Source organism: Micrasema longulum, unplaced genomic scaffold, assembly GCF_059751315.1.
Source record: "Micrasema longulum isolate JH-2025_06_02 unplaced genomic scaffold, ASM5975131v1 h1tg001118l, whole genome shotgun sequence".
NCBI lineage: Eukaryota > Metazoa > Arthropoda > Insecta > Trichoptera > Brachycentridae > Micrasema > Micrasema longulum.
The window spans coordinates 177,978-196,057 of NW_028278306.1; the positions used below are offsets into that span (position 1 = coordinate 177,978).

At 32.3% G+C, this 18,080-nt stretch overlaps 1 protein-coding gene across 2 annotated transcripts in view; it reads right to left on the reverse strand.

Moving 5' to 3' along the window:
• LOC148276961 (lachesin-like) overlaps positions 1 to 18,080 on the reverse strand; it is a 186,088-nt gene that overhangs the window by 139,860 nt on the left and 28,148 nt on the right. For both annotated transcript variants that reach the window (XM_088233533.1, XM_088233534.1), the window contains exon 2: positions 5,110 to 5,215. In XM_088233533.1, the coding sequence (XP_088089659.1) occupies positions 5,110 to 5,215 (106 nt within the window). The remainder of the gene's footprint in view (positions 1 to 5,109; positions 5,216 to 18,080) is intronic.

Genomic DNA, 18,080 nt, shown 5'->3' on the forward strand with positions numbered 1-18,080 from the left:
TTGAAATCAAAGTAAGTAGAAGTTTAGCAATAGAATCAATTAGACTGAAAATATTTGATGGAACAAGTTCTGATGATGTTGAATTCGATGAATTGTTTTGGAAATAAGCATTATTTTAAAGAGCACAGCCATCCGCAGGATTGGACGCCTGTCCATTCTGATAAGAGAGGAGTGATTCATGTTTCTTTGAATTCCATGCCTGAACATGTCTTGAATTTACAGCAGTAGACTTTATAGGAGTCGAACCATTGTGATGGGAGTTGAAACGCGTTTAATATTTTTGGAAGTTTTTTCCGCATAGCTAATGACAGATGTGGGATGTAAATTGGAAGCTTCCTTGTACGTCACATTACCAACGGACATTGTATGCTTTATATTCTTTTGTCGAGTCAGTTCTGGACATGAAAAACTAGAGGCACTGTGCGAGCCATTGCAATTTACGCATTTAATGTTTTCAGTCTGGCATACTTCTCCGAGGTGAGATTCTCCACATTTGTAACACCTAAGGATTGATCGGCATTGTGTTTTCGTGTAGCCAAAGCGGCAACATTGAAAACATAATATAGTTGGAAAAATGTATTGCTCCACTTTTAAAGAATTATGAAACAAATAGACGTTATTGGGTAATGTTTACCCCTCGAAAGTCAAAACAATCGACTGAGATAGTTTCCATGTCACAGTTTCACAAGATTTATCTTTATAATTAAGACGTCGAGCCTTAATTACCTTACCACATCCATAAGGAACCTCGATTGACTCAATAATTTCTTTAATTGTAAGATCTGTAGATACACTTTTTACAATTCCTAATTTGGTTACTTTAAATGACGGTACATAGGCTTTCAGGGAGTTAGTAACGACAAAGTTTGATGTTAAAAAATTGTTTGCTGCAACGGCAGTCTTAAATGTCAAGGAAATTTTAAATTTGTTTTCCACTCTCACACCTCCTAATATAATGTTACCAATTTTATTGGTACTCAAAAATTTCCCGAAAGTGATAGGGTGAAAGGATTTTGAAGATTCTTGGTATTGAACGAACACCAAGAATGGGCCAGAAGCATTATCCGAATAGGTAAATGACGGAGAGGAAAGGTCGGAAGCAGGGAAGGGAAGTTTGCATGGTTACAAATCAGGGGAACTAGGTATTCTGGGTCTTTTTCTATGCTCAAGATCAGGAGGATTCCCAGGATCCTACATACTTATGCTTAAAACAACGAAAATGCGAAAAAGAACACAGTAACAGAAATTAAATAAAAATAAATAATAATCAAAAATCTAAAACTTATCGAACGCTCCTCCCTCGAAGTCGAGTTATAACTTGACTAATCCAGTACAATGCACTGAAGAAATATTGTTATTCACACAAAATTGTACGCGCTGACAACAAAACACACAACCGTCCACTGTCGATGCTACGAGACAACTCCCTTATTGCCTTATTTTGAAGAATTTGTATATTTTGAATTTCTCCTTCCTTACATAAAAAAAAAAGAATGAAAAAATAGTAATTTATGTGTGGACATATTATTGTTTTATTTATAAGAATACAACTTTTTAAATCTATGTTTTTTATGTTACCGTTTACATAATGAATGGAAAGTTCCTACATCGCCATTGGAAAAACGTGACACAACTGCATGATTTCATTTTTTTTTACCAGCCCTAATGATACACAGAGCACTGCATTGGTAGGCACACAAACCGCAGCGTATCTTGATTATTTTTATAACAGGAAGGTAAGATGATCAGTATTTCACGTCAAGTGCTAGTCTGGGGACAATGAAATATTTTGATGTAAAAGCGCCTAAAGAAATCAATATTTCGTGTCAAGCGTGTCGGGAATTCGAGTCATCTTGCACGCTAGGCAAACGCCCTAACCATTTGACCATGAGGCGGACAAGTGATGATGTGGCGTAACTTACAACATTTATTTATTTTCTTAGATTCCGATTTCTGCTGTTCTAAACATGGGAATCCCATATAACTTCGCAAATTTTCCCGCATATGCAAACAAAACAATAAATGGTATCGATAGCTTGACGTCCACATTCTACATCGTCAATCACATTGGCGTTGGGAGGAAGATTCAAGTTAGACAAGCTGGGAGACGGCTTGTGGATTAAGCAAAAAAACAATAATTTTCAAATCGCCACCCAAGAATCTAATCAACAATAATTTGGTGAAGCAGAACTGCCTTCCTGGGATGGGTAAATAAATCAATATGCTTTTTTAAATATGATGTCAGTTATCAGTTGTCATAATGTGATTGGTTTGATTAATTTCTTAGTTATTCCGATTTATAATTTGGATATTAAATTTTTATGTGCCTAGCTATATAAGTACCTTTTTTAAAAACTTTAATGGCATAATGAGATTTGATATTTAATAAATGAAAAAAATGACTCAAGGTAATTTGGTTTCAAAAATTATTAGAATTATTACTAATTTTTTTAATTCTAGTAAAATAGCCACATAGTACAGAACCAATTTTACCATACAAAACAAAATTACCTAATAGATTTTATATTTGAAGCACTAATAGTGGTCTCAACATATCCTGCCATCGCTCGAACAAGGGTGAATGGATCCGCCCTGCAGTGGCTTGGAGAAGGGCGTTATTGGAGCTTTTCAGGCATTCCCATAGGCTCCAGGTTCTTTGGCGAAGTAAGACAGCGAAGGTGTTTACCTGTCTAGCTGCAAACATTTCAGAGGCACAGCAGTACCTATGCAGTCCAAATAGTTTCATGTATGAATTATTATACGTGACCCTTAATTTATTTCATGCTGCTTGCGTATAATTGCTCCATAGTTCCGCAGTACACATGGACGACAAATAAGATGTAAGGATTATTTTTTTAAGTTTGTCACTGCACTTGATGCGTCTTGCCAGCATAGAGGCCCTGACATTGATGGCCTTTCTCTGTATCTGTATTTCCTGTTCATCTTTACAATCATCAGACAGTATGTGCCCTAGATACTTGACTTTTAAAGTTACCGTTAAACTCTTGTTGTCTAGAAATACAGATGGTGATGAGTGCACGAATTCAGAAAATGACCTCTCGTGTTTAAATATAATTACGGCAGATTTTTTGGCATTGTATATCATATTGGGGTTATTCGCCTATTTTTTTTGCAAATATTAAGCAATAATCTCATACTGTTAATATAGATGGGATCAATACTACCATATCATCTGCATATGTGATATTGTTAGCACACACGCCGCTTACATTATATCCGACATTGTTTGAATTAAGGAGCACGATAAGATTATCTTAGCGCCGGAGACAGACAGCCTCCTTGTCTGCTTCCACATTTTAAATTAAAAGGCGAAGATGTAGTATTTCTCTATTTTTTAATCAAATTCATGGGCTTGGTGCGTCATGTGTGTGTTGTAGAAGTTCTTAATTTCTTGTATTTTAGTTTTAATTAATTAAATTTTAATTAAATTTTGTTTCCGAAATTCTGTCTTTTTAATAAATTAATTATCACATTCTCAAAAGTAACACAAATCCATAGTGGTGGAGAAAAATGATATTTTAAAATTAATTTTATTTATCTACGTATCGTAAGATTTCATTATTTTTTTAAAGGAATCCACTACCTCCAGAACTTAACAAAGGACACGCCTTGCTCAGATCTAGAGCCGTTCTCCATGCTGGTGACTAAGGGAGAAGTGGTCGGAATCGGCTGGGGATTCTTAGGAAAGTTCATCCTTTCAACAGGAAGAAACTGGTATGATGAACTAGATTCTACATTGGTCGGGTTGGCTATTCCCGTGGGCCTAAAGTGCATCACCGACATTACCGAGAAGTTCGGAATTACTTCTATTCGAGCCTACTTTGGGAAAGAGCCCTGGAAAATCCAATGTAATCAAAAAACAGATAGCAGAGTTCCTGTCACTGGACTGCGAAAAATACTTCTTGATGGAAAGTATAAAAAAGCCAAGAAAGAAATTGAGAAGAAAGTGAAGAGATTAAAAGAACTAACGTTGAATACAACACAATCTAAGAATTGAACATAATTTAAGAAATGCAATATCCACCATCCCATAAGTTATTTTACTAAACGTAATTTAGACTTAACGCTTTCATTACAAACACTTTAACGTGTATCGTTTTTCGTCCAGCAAAAACATTTTTAAATATTTTCAAACTAAATAAATTGATCAAAAAAATTCCAAAATGGGCTTTTCCACAAATTGCAACTCCGAGGGTAGAATTTGTATGCGCTCTCTAGTGGTGGAATTTGTCTAATAACAATAAGTGCGCTGGTGAATTCTAATGAATCGCCTATGATTAACGCCTACTAACATCACTCAAAAATGCATTCACAAACATAAACATTATACGGCTTTCGAAAAAAAAATGGCAAAATAAAAAATTGATTTCTTTAATTGTATTCTAATTTATTCCCTCAATTGAACGCAAACAGACTTAGTGACGAAAACGCTCACATTTATCTCCTTAATATTCCATTTTCAAGGCTTACAATTATAGGCTAATTATAAGCCTAGTTTATTAAATGAGGTCAACTATTAGATGTTAACAAATATATTTTTTTTTTTATTTTCCAAATTACATAAACACCGCCAAAACTAAAACAATATGATAAAATACAAACAAAAGAAAATTTTCTGCTCTAAAATATTTTGTGATGCTTTTTTTTTATTCGAAATTAATTCATTTATAAACCCTTACGGATTACATTCATTAAACGATTTTTCAATTTTTTAAATTCGCATTCTATTGTTCACGATAATGTATTTTGAAATCTTTTAAAAAAAGGTTGTCTGATTCTTTTGTTTAGTTTGTCTGGTAGATTATTGTATAATTTCAGTCACTGGTTTTTATAAGTCTCGGCTGTCCTTGTCTCATTTCATAATGTTTCATATGAAATTGTTCCGTTAAAGATTCTAGTTGAAAGGGTTCAGTTATATTTAATTGTTAACTGAACGTTGCTTGTATTTTTTATTTATAATGATTTTAAAATACTGCAACGCTGCACATTCCAACAGTTTATTCACACCAATAGCTTCATCATCACATTACCTGGATAACTAAATAATTATTTTGTAATACTTCATACAATTGAAACAAATGTATTTACCCGTGACCATAATGCAGAAGAGAGCTGTGAGCCAAAAGGCCGTTCCTGGGGGGTACATGAGGTCCCAGGCAGGCCAAAGCCCAGCTCCTACATTCCTTCGACTCTCCTGAAAAAATAATTCAAATATTTGTCAAACACGACAATTCTGTAGATCAAAATAAAAAAAAACATTATTTTCTTTTTACAAAATCACGCATTAAAAATAATATTCAAAAAGGCAACAGCGATGCTCGCAAACTTGTGAGCAAATACATTTGAATGTGATTTTAAACAATTTTTTGATCTTAACTTTTGCAACAGAGAAAAAAAACAATTATAAGAAGAGGATATGGAAATTTAGACTTTAGACCTGTCATTGGCTGATTAATGTGGCCACTTTACACATTGTGTAACATTTACTATTCTGCGAATGTTTTAACATCGAGATTTATTCAAATCATCCATCTGTTGACGCCTAAAAACAATTTGTCATTATTTATACTTTTTTTTACAGGTTGGTTAAATCAACAATGTTTATATGAAAGAAGAAGTATAAAAATTTAAGAAAAAAATATGTAAAGCAAGTTTCACACAAATTTAACTACGCCATAAAAAGAAGTAGAAAACCGATTTCGGGAGCAAAAAATGTGTTAAATTTATCGATAATTGACTGACGCTTAAAACTTTCACCCTATCGCGTAACGTCTTTATCCACTCATGTTTTCAGTTCATTGAAATATGAAAATACCACAAACAAAACATCAAAGAAGTCACAATAATATATTTTAACTCATTGAAATCACACTTTTATTCACAATATTTGAGTTTGTCCAAACGTTTGTAGACAAAAGATTGGATTTCACCCCTTCGGGAGTCATTAAGATTTACAAATTACAACAGGGATGAAGAATACCTTAAATAAGGGAATATAGAAGTCTACAGCTCTCTAACTTCACTAAAATCAACAGATGGAAGAAATGAAGAAATATGGATGTTAAATGATGTAAATATGGACATAGGCAGAATGGTGAATGTTACACAGTGTGTAAAGTGGCCACTTAAACCAGCCAATGACAAGTCATAAGCCCTATAAATGGCTAGACGTCTATATTCCCCATCCTCTATCCCTGTTTCATTTCATTTCATTTATTTCATTTATTTATTCAGATATTTAGTACATTACAGAAAAAAGACCCAATTCATTCTCAATTCAATAATAGATAACAAATTACAGTAGATAGTTATGTTATTAAATTAATATAACAAAATGTAAAATGAAAAATCAAAAGTTAGAAAGTGCTTTCCTAAGGGAAGGCCCACTGTCGTGAAATTTGTCGACATCCGAGGCGATACGATTAAGTAGCAAGATTGCTCACCTGTTGTAATTTGTTACACTTTTATTTGTTTCAACAAAGAGAAAAAACACTTTTTAAAAGGAAATATAGAAGTCTAGGCTTATGACTGTCGTTGGATGTTTTAAATGGCCACTTTACATCGTTTAAAAAATATATACACACGAAAATTTTATTTATCATTTATTGCGGCAAAAGTCCTAAATCCATGGAACCAAAACGTTGTGTTGAGTTGGGATGAACATGTACTCAAAAATTTAACAGTCAATATTAACATATCTACGTATAACAAAAACATCATTAAAAAACTCATGGCATACGAAATATAAAAAATAACATGCAAAAAAAAACATTTAAAATATATAAAAAAATAAACACTGTGTCACATTCACCATTCTGCCTATGTTTGAACATTCACATTTTCTTGAAATCAGTCACGGGTTATTCCAAGTTCGTAGATTTAATTATCACTCGTCTTATTTATACAAAAATATAATATTATGGAAAACATTGATTTAAAATGCAAGTTTACAGGCTTGGCACTTTCCTGTGTCCACGTGCACGTTTCTGTATTCAATTTTCTTAACATAAAATTTTAGCTTTTTAATAATTAAAAAGCCGGAATACCGTTTTCTTTAAAATCATTAATTTAATGTTTAAAGCAGTGGATTTTTTTTGCATAATTCAAAAAGCAGATGTAACGCTTGGGCGAACAAGTTAATTTGAAACATGAATACTTTAGAAACGGGGTAAATTGTTTTAAATAAAGAAAACTTTTATAAAAATAAGGAGAATTCTTTTTTTTGTGAAGTTTTATTGAGGCATTAAAACATTTTGTCAGTATATAATTATTTATTTATTTTCTTGGGTAAACAAACAGTGTGTTCAAAAATATTGTTTTATTTTGTTAATTCGTGTAGGACACTCATGCACACGCCGAAAAAGTCATTTGAATTAGGTTTAATATATAATATATACAAAACATTAAAAAATGTACAAATATGTATTTATCAATAAAAATAATAAAATATCAACCTCGGTAAATCTATTGTAATATTGCTTGCATATTCTAGGTATAGTAAATCGTTTCAAATAGTTTGTTGACGCGTTGTCTATGTAAAACAAAAGATTTTGTCTTTTCGGTCTAGATGGCACACGGAATGGATGTCTTTCAAGGAGATTAGGGTAATCAATTTTAATATTTATCAATTTGTATAAAATGTTGTTTGGATATGTACTGAAATTGCTTTATGCAAATCAGTACTTGGGTTCATCCAATTAATTATTTGAATATTTATTTTGTTAATGACATTCATAGGTATAAAAAATAATATTTCAATCTAAAATAAACACATCTGTTTTTATTTTTTTATGGATGTAAGCGCCGCTCATTGGAGTGAACCATAAAAAAAATTCGTAATAGCAAAATTATCTTAGGTATTATTTTTATTTTATTAATAATTAAATCTTAATTATAATAATAAAAATACGTTAATAGTTTTATTCCACTTTTATTTATAAATTTGTACCAGTGACCGGATTTCATCGTGACAGACATCGACAGACTGGTGGGAGACTTAACAAATTTCTATGTTATATACAAATGCAAGCAGGGGTTGTAAATCATGATTTTATTTACTAATGGAAATAAAAGATCTTAAATAAAATCATTTAAGTATAAGTTAATAACAATTATAAAAATATTTTGCTGCAGTTTTCTGTGAAGCCAAATACGTGGACCAAACGGGAAGGTCGTTCAAAACTAGGATTGACGAACACTTCCAAATTTGGAGAAATAACAAAGAAATCTCCACGTTTGCAAATCACTTTATTGAGTCAAATCATGTTTTTGTTAAAAATTCAAATGTTAAATTCCTTCGAACATGCAGCAAAGGCCAAAAATTAGATAAACTTGAAATTTTAGAAATAAACCGCTTAAAAAATTGCCCCGATAAAATAATATTAAATGATCAGGTAACACACGTTCATTCCCCATTATTTATCCATTTAAGTACAAACAATGAAACTAATTGATAAGAATAACTTCCGGAAATTTTTGCTTTCAGAGAATTACTTAATTACCTCGGGCCCGGGGGACATAGCTGTGGAACTACCAACCCGCGGCCCCTTTTATAATTTTATTTAAATTTAAATACATATAATTAAATTACATTTTCATTATAAAACTTCATAAAATTAAATAATCTTCCCCCTTTTTTATTATAAACATTCAAACAAAACTTATACTCATATAATTGTTATTACCTTATACTTAAATGATTTTAATTTAAACTCTTTTATTTCCATAATTATATAAAATCATGATTTACAACCCCTGCTTGTACTTGTATATAACATTTTCGCAGAAATTAGTCTCCCACCATTCTGACGATGTCGGTCACGACGAAACCCGGTCACTAGTAAAAATGTATAAATAAAACTACAAACGTATTTTTATTATTATAATTAAAATGCAGTTCCACCAAGAAACGTCAGTAGAAAAACTCAACATATTAATATTAAAATCCGTTGTATCATTATATTAACAATATTTTTCCGACAAAATAAAAGACATTTGCCAGTTCTACAAGTTTAAATAAAACAAAAGTGTAAGTTAGTGTTTCAATAATCCTAATTAAAACTTTAAAGCCACACATTTCTGAAAAACGTATATGACGTTGGTCAATAGAAAAGCAAATAAGTCACAAATAACATATGAAATTACTCGGCCTGAAATATTTCCATGGGGTTTGGACGAAAAAAATTGGCTTCCTGTCGCGGAAACGGACTAATGATGTACTTCCGGAAAAGGCAGCGCAGTCCGCGTTTAGGCAGCGCGACTTTATTGGAAGGACCAAGGATCGTAATTTATTTTGTGCGAGAGCTTTGCGCGTTTTCCTAACTTTACGACAATGAAAAATGCCGCTGAAAATCTCAAACGTAACGAGTATTTGTTTGAAATATTTTGTTGTTTTTGCAGAATTTTTATTTTTTACCAAAAAAAATATTATTAAAATTTTTGAAACAAATGTCAAAATAAAACATAACTTTCACTGGAACCAAAAAAAAACTCACAAAGTATGACCGGAGTGTGGGTATACATTTTTTAAAAAGCTTCATCAGAGGCTTCTGGAAGAATAAGACGAATTTCGAAAAATCAAAAAAGTTCATGTTTATTTGAAACACTTAACATTTTTAATAAAAGCTTCTAAAATCTGATTTTTTTATCCAAATTAAAACAAATAATAAATCGAGACAAATATATTTTTTTTTAAGGTTCATTTACGAGTAATTTAATTAAAGTGGTAAATAAAAACGTATTTTACCTATTAAATACGTTTACTAATATGTTACAAAAAATTGTAAACGAGAAAATATTGAAAAGCTTTCTCATTCACTTTTACATTAAAAGCTCTTTTTCGGCTCTAAATAAAACTGTTGCTTATTTTAATGGGAAAATTCAGTTGTATTTTTCTTATTAATAATTACAATAAGCGAAAAAAAATGTGAGCGCGAAACAAGCATTTCATTGTACAGCGCTGTACTGTAATACGTGCCGTATTATACGTTCCATAGGGAAGCAAAACATCTTGTTTATTTGGTAAATTTAATATGCGTATTTTAAACAATAAGAAAAAAATCTTCCAAGGTCACATCGCACGGAAAAAATAACAATACCTTGTTCACTGTAATTTTTGCTTATTTAAAAATACTCTTTAAAAAAACAGAAAAGTCTATTGAAGTATGCTGTTTTTATTTTATGTTAATTTAATACATTTAGTTATATAAAAACCGATTACTTGTTATGCCGAATTTGTGTTGAATATGAACTTGTAAATGACCCACCAAGAATTTTCGCTGACATACTTGAATAGATATAGAAACTAAAAAATTTACCAAGCGATATGTATGAACATTACAGAAGAGCCAATTAAAGCTTTTTATGAATAAAGATTAGCGTATTTAAAGTTTTTTTTTAAATTATGTAGAAATCCCGTCAAAATAATACTTTGTATGAGATCTTTTCATTCATTAAAAAATAAAACATTAAACTTTAATTGGCTCTTCTGTAAAGTTGCCATATGTCGCTCGGTAACTTTTTTCTTTTCAGTGTGTATATTTACATATTTGAGTACAATTTAACCTTTTGTTCCCTGAACATTGATTTCATAGAGTAACTAAAATACACTGTCACCATTTTTTTACTTTTCAGTATTTGCATGTTTTTTTATTTATTTTTAAAAAAAAATACTAGCTTTCTTATAATTTACACAAATAATTCAATTTCGGTGATCATTTTCAACGAGTTGTAAATAACTTACTATTAGAAAATGGAAAACAAGTTAGGGTAGAGTGGGGTTCAAACCTTGGACCTCTGACCCGTGAGTTTCACTTCTTTTGTTAAAAATGTTATTTCTAGCTTGAAAACGATTATGAATTTTTATTATTTTTTTAAAAATTCTTGATTAAAAAAAACTTATGCAAAGTTGTGAATAACTATGTAAAAAATTGTTGTTTTTCCAAGACTATGTATATACAAAAATAAATGAAAAAGCCGTATTATAATAAAACTACAGAAATATATTTTTTTGAAAGATCTAACTTGTTATCATAATTATTATAATATAGGGGATGGTAAAGGAGCCGATTTTTTACGTTTTTATTTTATTTTATTTTATTAAGCTTTTTGTACATGATGTAAATTGAACATTGATGGGCGTATTGCCAAATAGCAATTTCTTCCAACTAACTAATTAAATACAGGGGTAGGCGCTCAAAGTGTTACCAACTTCACGTTGCTGTAGCAACTCAACGGCAAATGACAGTGCGCTCATGTTTTGACGCGTGTCAGTGTGTTATATTGTTAATATTTTTACAACAGCATATTGTTTTACGTCACAGTTAAAAAAAGTTTTCGAAATGGAATCCAAACTCAACAGTGTTAATGCTCTGTATTTGGCTTTATAATTGCAACCAGCAATTATTAATGAGCTACGACATTTACATGTGAACAAAATGTTTGTGTATCGGAACATTTCACGTTACAATGATACTGGTAGCATAAAAAACGCCATGGAGGTGGACATCCAAAAACGGCAACATCATTCAGCCATTCGGCCAGAATTCAACGTAATTCATGACAAAGCGCAGTTTAATTGGCGAAAAATCTCAATTTGCCTGCTTGTAACATAGGGCGCTTATAAAAAATAAACTGTAATTGAAATCATACAAAATACAAAAAGTGCAAGGTTTAACGCCTGCACCAAAGGCAGTTTGCTTAGCAAGATCAAAGGTGTTAAATCACTTGCACGCACAAAAATGTTTACGGTTCAGAAATATGTAAACAAACAAAACGATCGTGTATGATTACAATGCAAATTAAAAGACAATTTAAATCAGTAAATTGCAAAAGCAAGCGCCTGCATCAATGATGGTTTGGGCCACGGTAACTGCCACGGGCCTTTCACCACTCAAAGGTGAATCAGCAAATCTACCTTGAAAAGATTTTTAAAGATGCGTTTTTACCTTAGGCATGTAAAAAGTTCGGTAAAAACTATTGGACGTTTTAACAAGACTGAGCAGCATCTCATAAAGCCCGTGAAACCAAACGTTTTTTACAAAAAAAAGTTCACAGTTTCACTTCATTACAACAGTGGCCTCCATATTCCCAGGACTTAAAAACAATGGACCTTTCAAATTGGTCAATATGAGGCGGTCAACGCTTAAAGATTGCTCTTCGCCAAGAATGGGACAAAATACCATCAACCCACATTCGTGCAGCGTGTGAAGCCTTCTTGGACGGACTCGATGTTTTTATTTGCGCTAATGGTGCCTTCATCGAACAATAACCTATTTTTTTTTATGTAATAGTTTTGCGATATACTGAAGTTTTTAAATTTAAAAAATCGAAATGGACCAAATTACAGAATTTTTAATTGCTTACACTTCGAGTGCCGACCTCTGTAAAAGTTTATTTATATCATTCAAGTTACAATACATATAAAATAGAAAATAAGAAAAAAGAAAAGAGGCGAGGTAAAAGAAGAGAAAGGAGGTGTTTCTTCATGCGTGATTTAAACAGAGATACCTTAGTAAAATATTTGATGGTAGACCTGAAAACACCAGCGAAGCAATAGAATCGATGTCTAATACACTGAATTGCGTGTCAACATGGACAAAAGAGTATGGTTTACTAATAAATCCATCTAAAACACAAATTATGTTTGCAGGTAGTCAAAGATTGCTTGGTAAGCTAAACATACCTTCACTTAATCATTTTATTGTCAATGGTACCAATATTCAATACAGGAAATCCGTAAAAAATCTAGGAGTACAAATGGATGAACGCTCATACTAATAAATTAAGCCTCAAAATATTTTTCGGTCTACACTCACTTAGAAGGTTGCAAAAATTCTTACCCATTAGTACTAAATGCACTCTTGTACAAGCATTACTACTACCCATTCTAGATTACGCTGATGTTTCCATGACTGATTTAAGCTGTGAGCAACTCGATAAACTTGAACGACTTCAGAACACATGTATAAGGTACAATTTTAATCTGAGTAAATATGACCACGTTTCTGATTATCGTAGGCAACTAAAATGGGTCAAAATTAGACAGCGGAGAGACTATCACTCCCTCTCACTTCTGTTCAATGTACTTCATAGTCCTAACGCTCCTATATACCTGCGTGAAAAATTTCAACGCTTATCAGTTCATGGTTTACCTCTTCGTTCTCATTCTCAAGGCACTCTTTTAATACCCATACACAATTCCTCTTTCTTCTCTAACTCATATGGTGTCCATGCGGCTCGACTGTGGAATCATCTCCCATCTACCATCAAAGATGTTACTTCATTATCTCTGTTTAAATCACGTCTAAAGAAACATCTCTTTTCTCTTCCTTAATCTCTCCTCCTTTCCTTTTTCCTCTTTCTTCTTTTTTCCTTTTTCCCATTGAGTAATAGTTTTGATTTAAGGTGATTTATAAACAAATACGTTTATTTCTATTTTTATATATTTTTAACTTTTTGATCTTTTTTTTTCTATTGAATGTGTTCTGTAACTTGAATTATAATAATAAAAAAATTATTTTATTGGTTGGTTGGAAGAAATTGCCATTTGGCAATAAGCCCGCCAATGTACAAATTACATTATGTACAAAAAGTTACATAAAAAAAAAAAAAAAGATGTGAGATTATTCCGTCGAGCTGCATGGACGCCATATAAGGTAGAGGAGAGAGAGGAATTGTGGATTGATATTAAGAGGGTGTTTTAAGGATTATGCATTTACAACTAAATGGGTAACAATCCTACGCAAAACTGATCCCCATATGTCATTATTTTCCATAAGCCATTTTTTTTATCTATTTTCATCAAAATGGCCAAAATTGCACAAAAATGACAAACTATGTAGCAACAGTATTTTTTGACATCAAATGCATTTCCGTTTATGTTATGAGTATGGTATAAGTTATATTACACCTAGACAAATTTGTACTCTCAGGGAGCAAAGTTTTGTTACCACTGTTTTGGTTGTATTTCATTACTTAGGTTAACAACTTTATTGCTTAGAGAGGGTTTTTAATAACGTTAGTCTATTTATCTATTTATCTGCCGATAGATGTCACTTGAGGTCAACAGGGTGAGCAGTAGTTGTTTATTTAATTTCCCGACAAAAGGTGTGCTGTTCGAGCTTCCTTTGTACGCTGCACTCAATATTAAGTGGGAGATATTAACTACTACCCTCTTGAACCACGTACAGGGAAAGGCGATTATTTCTACTGCAGACGCCAACAAATACAAATAATGGCGACCCACCAGACACTTACTTTATGGTTATACTATTTCATTTCTAGACACGTTAAACGTTTATTATAAATTTATGAAATTCGCAAAATCTGATTTTTTTGGTAACATAAATTTGAAATAATTGTTTTAGCTATATCAAACGTCAAATTTACTGAAAAACGAATCCAATTTAATGTTTAAAAAAATGTATTTCGCGGCGCCTACCTGGAAGACCCCTTGAGCGATGGAAGGATAGTTTGGCCTCATTGCGGTAGACTGGGTGGTCTAAATAGATCAGATCATCAGATCTACAAGAATACAAAGAAGAAGTATTTTTTAGGATGTTCAAAAACTGAACGACTTGTTGAAAAATCTTTTTAATTTTTAGTGTACCCTTTTAGCCCAGGTTTAACACGAAACATTATATTTATTTATTATATAAGGCGGTATCCGTTGTGTAATAGCTTAAAAACTCGACTTACACATGGAAAGTTTTGGTGTACGATTTCCGATGAAAATACAAAAAAAAACTGATTCAGCCAGGACGTTCTGTACTTAAATAAACCACTGTGATTGGACCTCGTAACCTATTGTCGTACAAAAAAGAAAGTACGCAGCTTTTTTTATGTGTGTTACTATTTTTAATTTAACAACTGACTTCGGTCCATTTTTTTCGTTTTGGAGATTTTCATTTTCTTCAATGAGTCTTTCTTAATCATATTTATTTGTTTGAAATATTTTTAATTAAAGTTAAAGGTACATTAATGAAACGAAAATATGTTTTAAACGTTTTTTAATTAAGACAAAAACTCTACGAATAATTAAGGGTGGTTCTATTGTCCCATTTTTCATTTCGAGACTTTCAATATTTGTGTAACGTCCATTAGAATTCTGGTCGACTGAAAGTTTTGTTTCTGAATGTGGCTGAAATGAGTTTTCAGTTTTCAGCGAGTACTATTCTACACGTTCCTGTATAGTAAGCGTGCATACACGATTTATCACAAAAATTGCAGGAATATTCTCGAAACCCTTCACATCGGTTCATTAAATATTTTATCTAAACATTCCTATGTTTTACTTCAGACATTATTATTTTCAAATTACTTTGAGAAACCAAATTATTTTAATTAATAACGAGTATGTCTTAATGCTTGCAGACAGGCTGGATTTCCTCTCCAGGGCGTTATAAAGATCTTTGAGAGGGAAAAGTCCAGGCAATTTACAGGGCGTATGATCTGCCTGGTTTGAGTGGCCACTTAACACAATCTGTAACATTTACTACTCTGCTTACAATTAAACGTCTTCTTTTTCATCTGCTGATTTTTGTAAAGTAAAACAGCTGAAACCTTTATCATGTGGGTGAAATTTATCCGGCTGACCCAATTCACCTGCTAAACAACGCCTGAAAACAACCTTTTGATTTTTATACTTCTTATACCAGTTAGTTTAATCAATAATGTTTGGAGTATGTCCAAATGTTTGCAAACAGTCTGAGTTTCCACAAAAGTCAACAGATGAAAGACTTAAGGTAATTGGAATTTTTAAACGTGGGCAGAATGGTAAATGCTGCTCATTGTGTAAAGTGGCCACTTAAACCAGACAACGACAGGTCAAAATGTCTGAACTTCAACATTTCCTTCTCAAATATGATTTTTCTCTCTTGAGCAACAAACAAAGATTAAAATATTTTTATTTCAAATTTTTTCCGCCTAGGTTATTCGTATTTTAAAAAATTTTCAGTGAAAAGAAATTGAGAGTTTTAAAAATTCATCAATCAATTTTTATCGTTTTGTCTCTTAAACAACTTGTTCTTTAGCAATCTGTATCTTGTCTGTCTCCGGGTGGAAGTAGAATACATTTTTATGTGTGAAATAGAACCAGAACCCTGGATAAATAGTTTTGACTAGATGGCTACACTACCTGGAAAAAGAAAAAGAGTATAAAAAGTCCACATGGTGCATTCGTCAACTATTCTGAGGTCCTGGGTTAAATTTCACGGTGCGTCTGCCTGAAATATATACTTTGAATAAAATATTTCATTGCCCTTTACAGAAACCTCTACAGGTATAATACCCATTTTCCTCTACGGATGCGAATTGTGGAACCTAACTAGGGCCCAAAACAGCAAAATACTGAGTTTTAAGAATTGGTGTCTCAATAGAATCTTGGGTGTGCGGTGGTTTGACTTTGTAAGTAACGATATAATAAGAAAACGGACGCATCAAACTCTGGTGACAACTGTCATCAAGTGGGGTGATACGGTTGGCTGTGCCTTATACTGAGAATACCTTCTGAGAGCCTTAACCATGCTTGCCTACTTTACATGGTAGGTTCTCGACGTCCTAGACGTCCGCTTGTGTCTGTTTGTCTGCAATTTATGTCAGAACTACGGGAAGTGAACCCAAGTTGGGAGGACGCACAGGAGATGGCAGCTGATAGAGATGCATGGAGGCTCATTTGTCCTAATATTAACTTATGTCTAATCATCATTATATTACACCGTTCCGACGGCTGTCCACCGCCTCACCGTTCACTACGGCCGTTAAGATCCTAAACCCCTGCTTAAGGAGTTATTCATATTAAAAAAATTTGCCACAAAGATAAAAAACATTTTTGAGAAAGGAATATTTACAGGGCTTATGACCTATCATTAACTGGTTTAAGTGGCCACTTTACACACTGTGTTCACCATTATATCTATGTTTGAACATCCACATTTCCTTTACCCTTCCAGATCATAAGCTCTGTATATGCCTTGGCTTATATTTTACCTTCTCTAAAATGTTATTCATCTCTGTTGTAATATGTTTTTATTAACAAATTCCTAGGGAGTTAAATACAGTCTTAATCTACAAAAATTTGAACAAACTCAAAATATTGTTGATAAATCCACCTGGCCCATGAAGAAGTATAAAAATTTAAAAATTTCAGGCGTTGCCTAATATGTGGGCGATATAATTCAATCAGATGAATCTCACCCGCATAAATAAAGATTTCAGATCTTTAACTTCAAAAACATCAACAGACGAAATATTGAAGGAATATAGATGTTCAAATATGGGCAGAATGGTGAATGTTACACCGAGTATAAAGTGGCCACTTAAACCAGCCAATCACAACTCATAAGCCCTGTAGATGCTTAGACTTCCATATTCCCTTCTCAAAAACGTTTTCCCTCTGTGTTGCAACAAATTACAATTATTACATTATTTTTTATACAAAACTGTAATCTTTATTTACCTGGACACGGATTTTAATTATTACACGTGTCGAAAAATTGGGATAGAAGGTTTTGAAACTACATCCCTTAAAGTATGGCAATATTTCAAATGCATCGTCGTTTTTTGTTTTCATTTTTCCAGGCGTTCAATTTAGTTTTCTCATAAAATGGGGAAAATATGGAATGTCACACAAACGAATGGCGATTTCGGTAAATATATTGTTTTACATTATTGCCACGTTTATTTTTGAATTGATGGCAATAAAATTTATGTGAAATTTATAAAATCGACAGAACGTGATAACCTTAAGTCTGAGATATATTACAATCACCATTGTGTTTTATTAATTTGATACTTTTCTCTTACAAATAATGAAAAAATTTCGATATTTAAATCACGTCTACAGAAACGTGTATCTCCTCTTCTTTGACCTTTTCTTCACTAAGCATTAAAAAATTACACATGATCCAAACGGAGGAACCAAACAACCCCAGCACCTACTTGTATATAGTGTTACGAGAAAAAAAAATTGGAAGTGTTTATGATCGTGCAATAATTTATTAATGTTCACACGAATTGATTAATGGCGGCCTCCGTGGTGTAGTGGTGAAGACTCACGCACG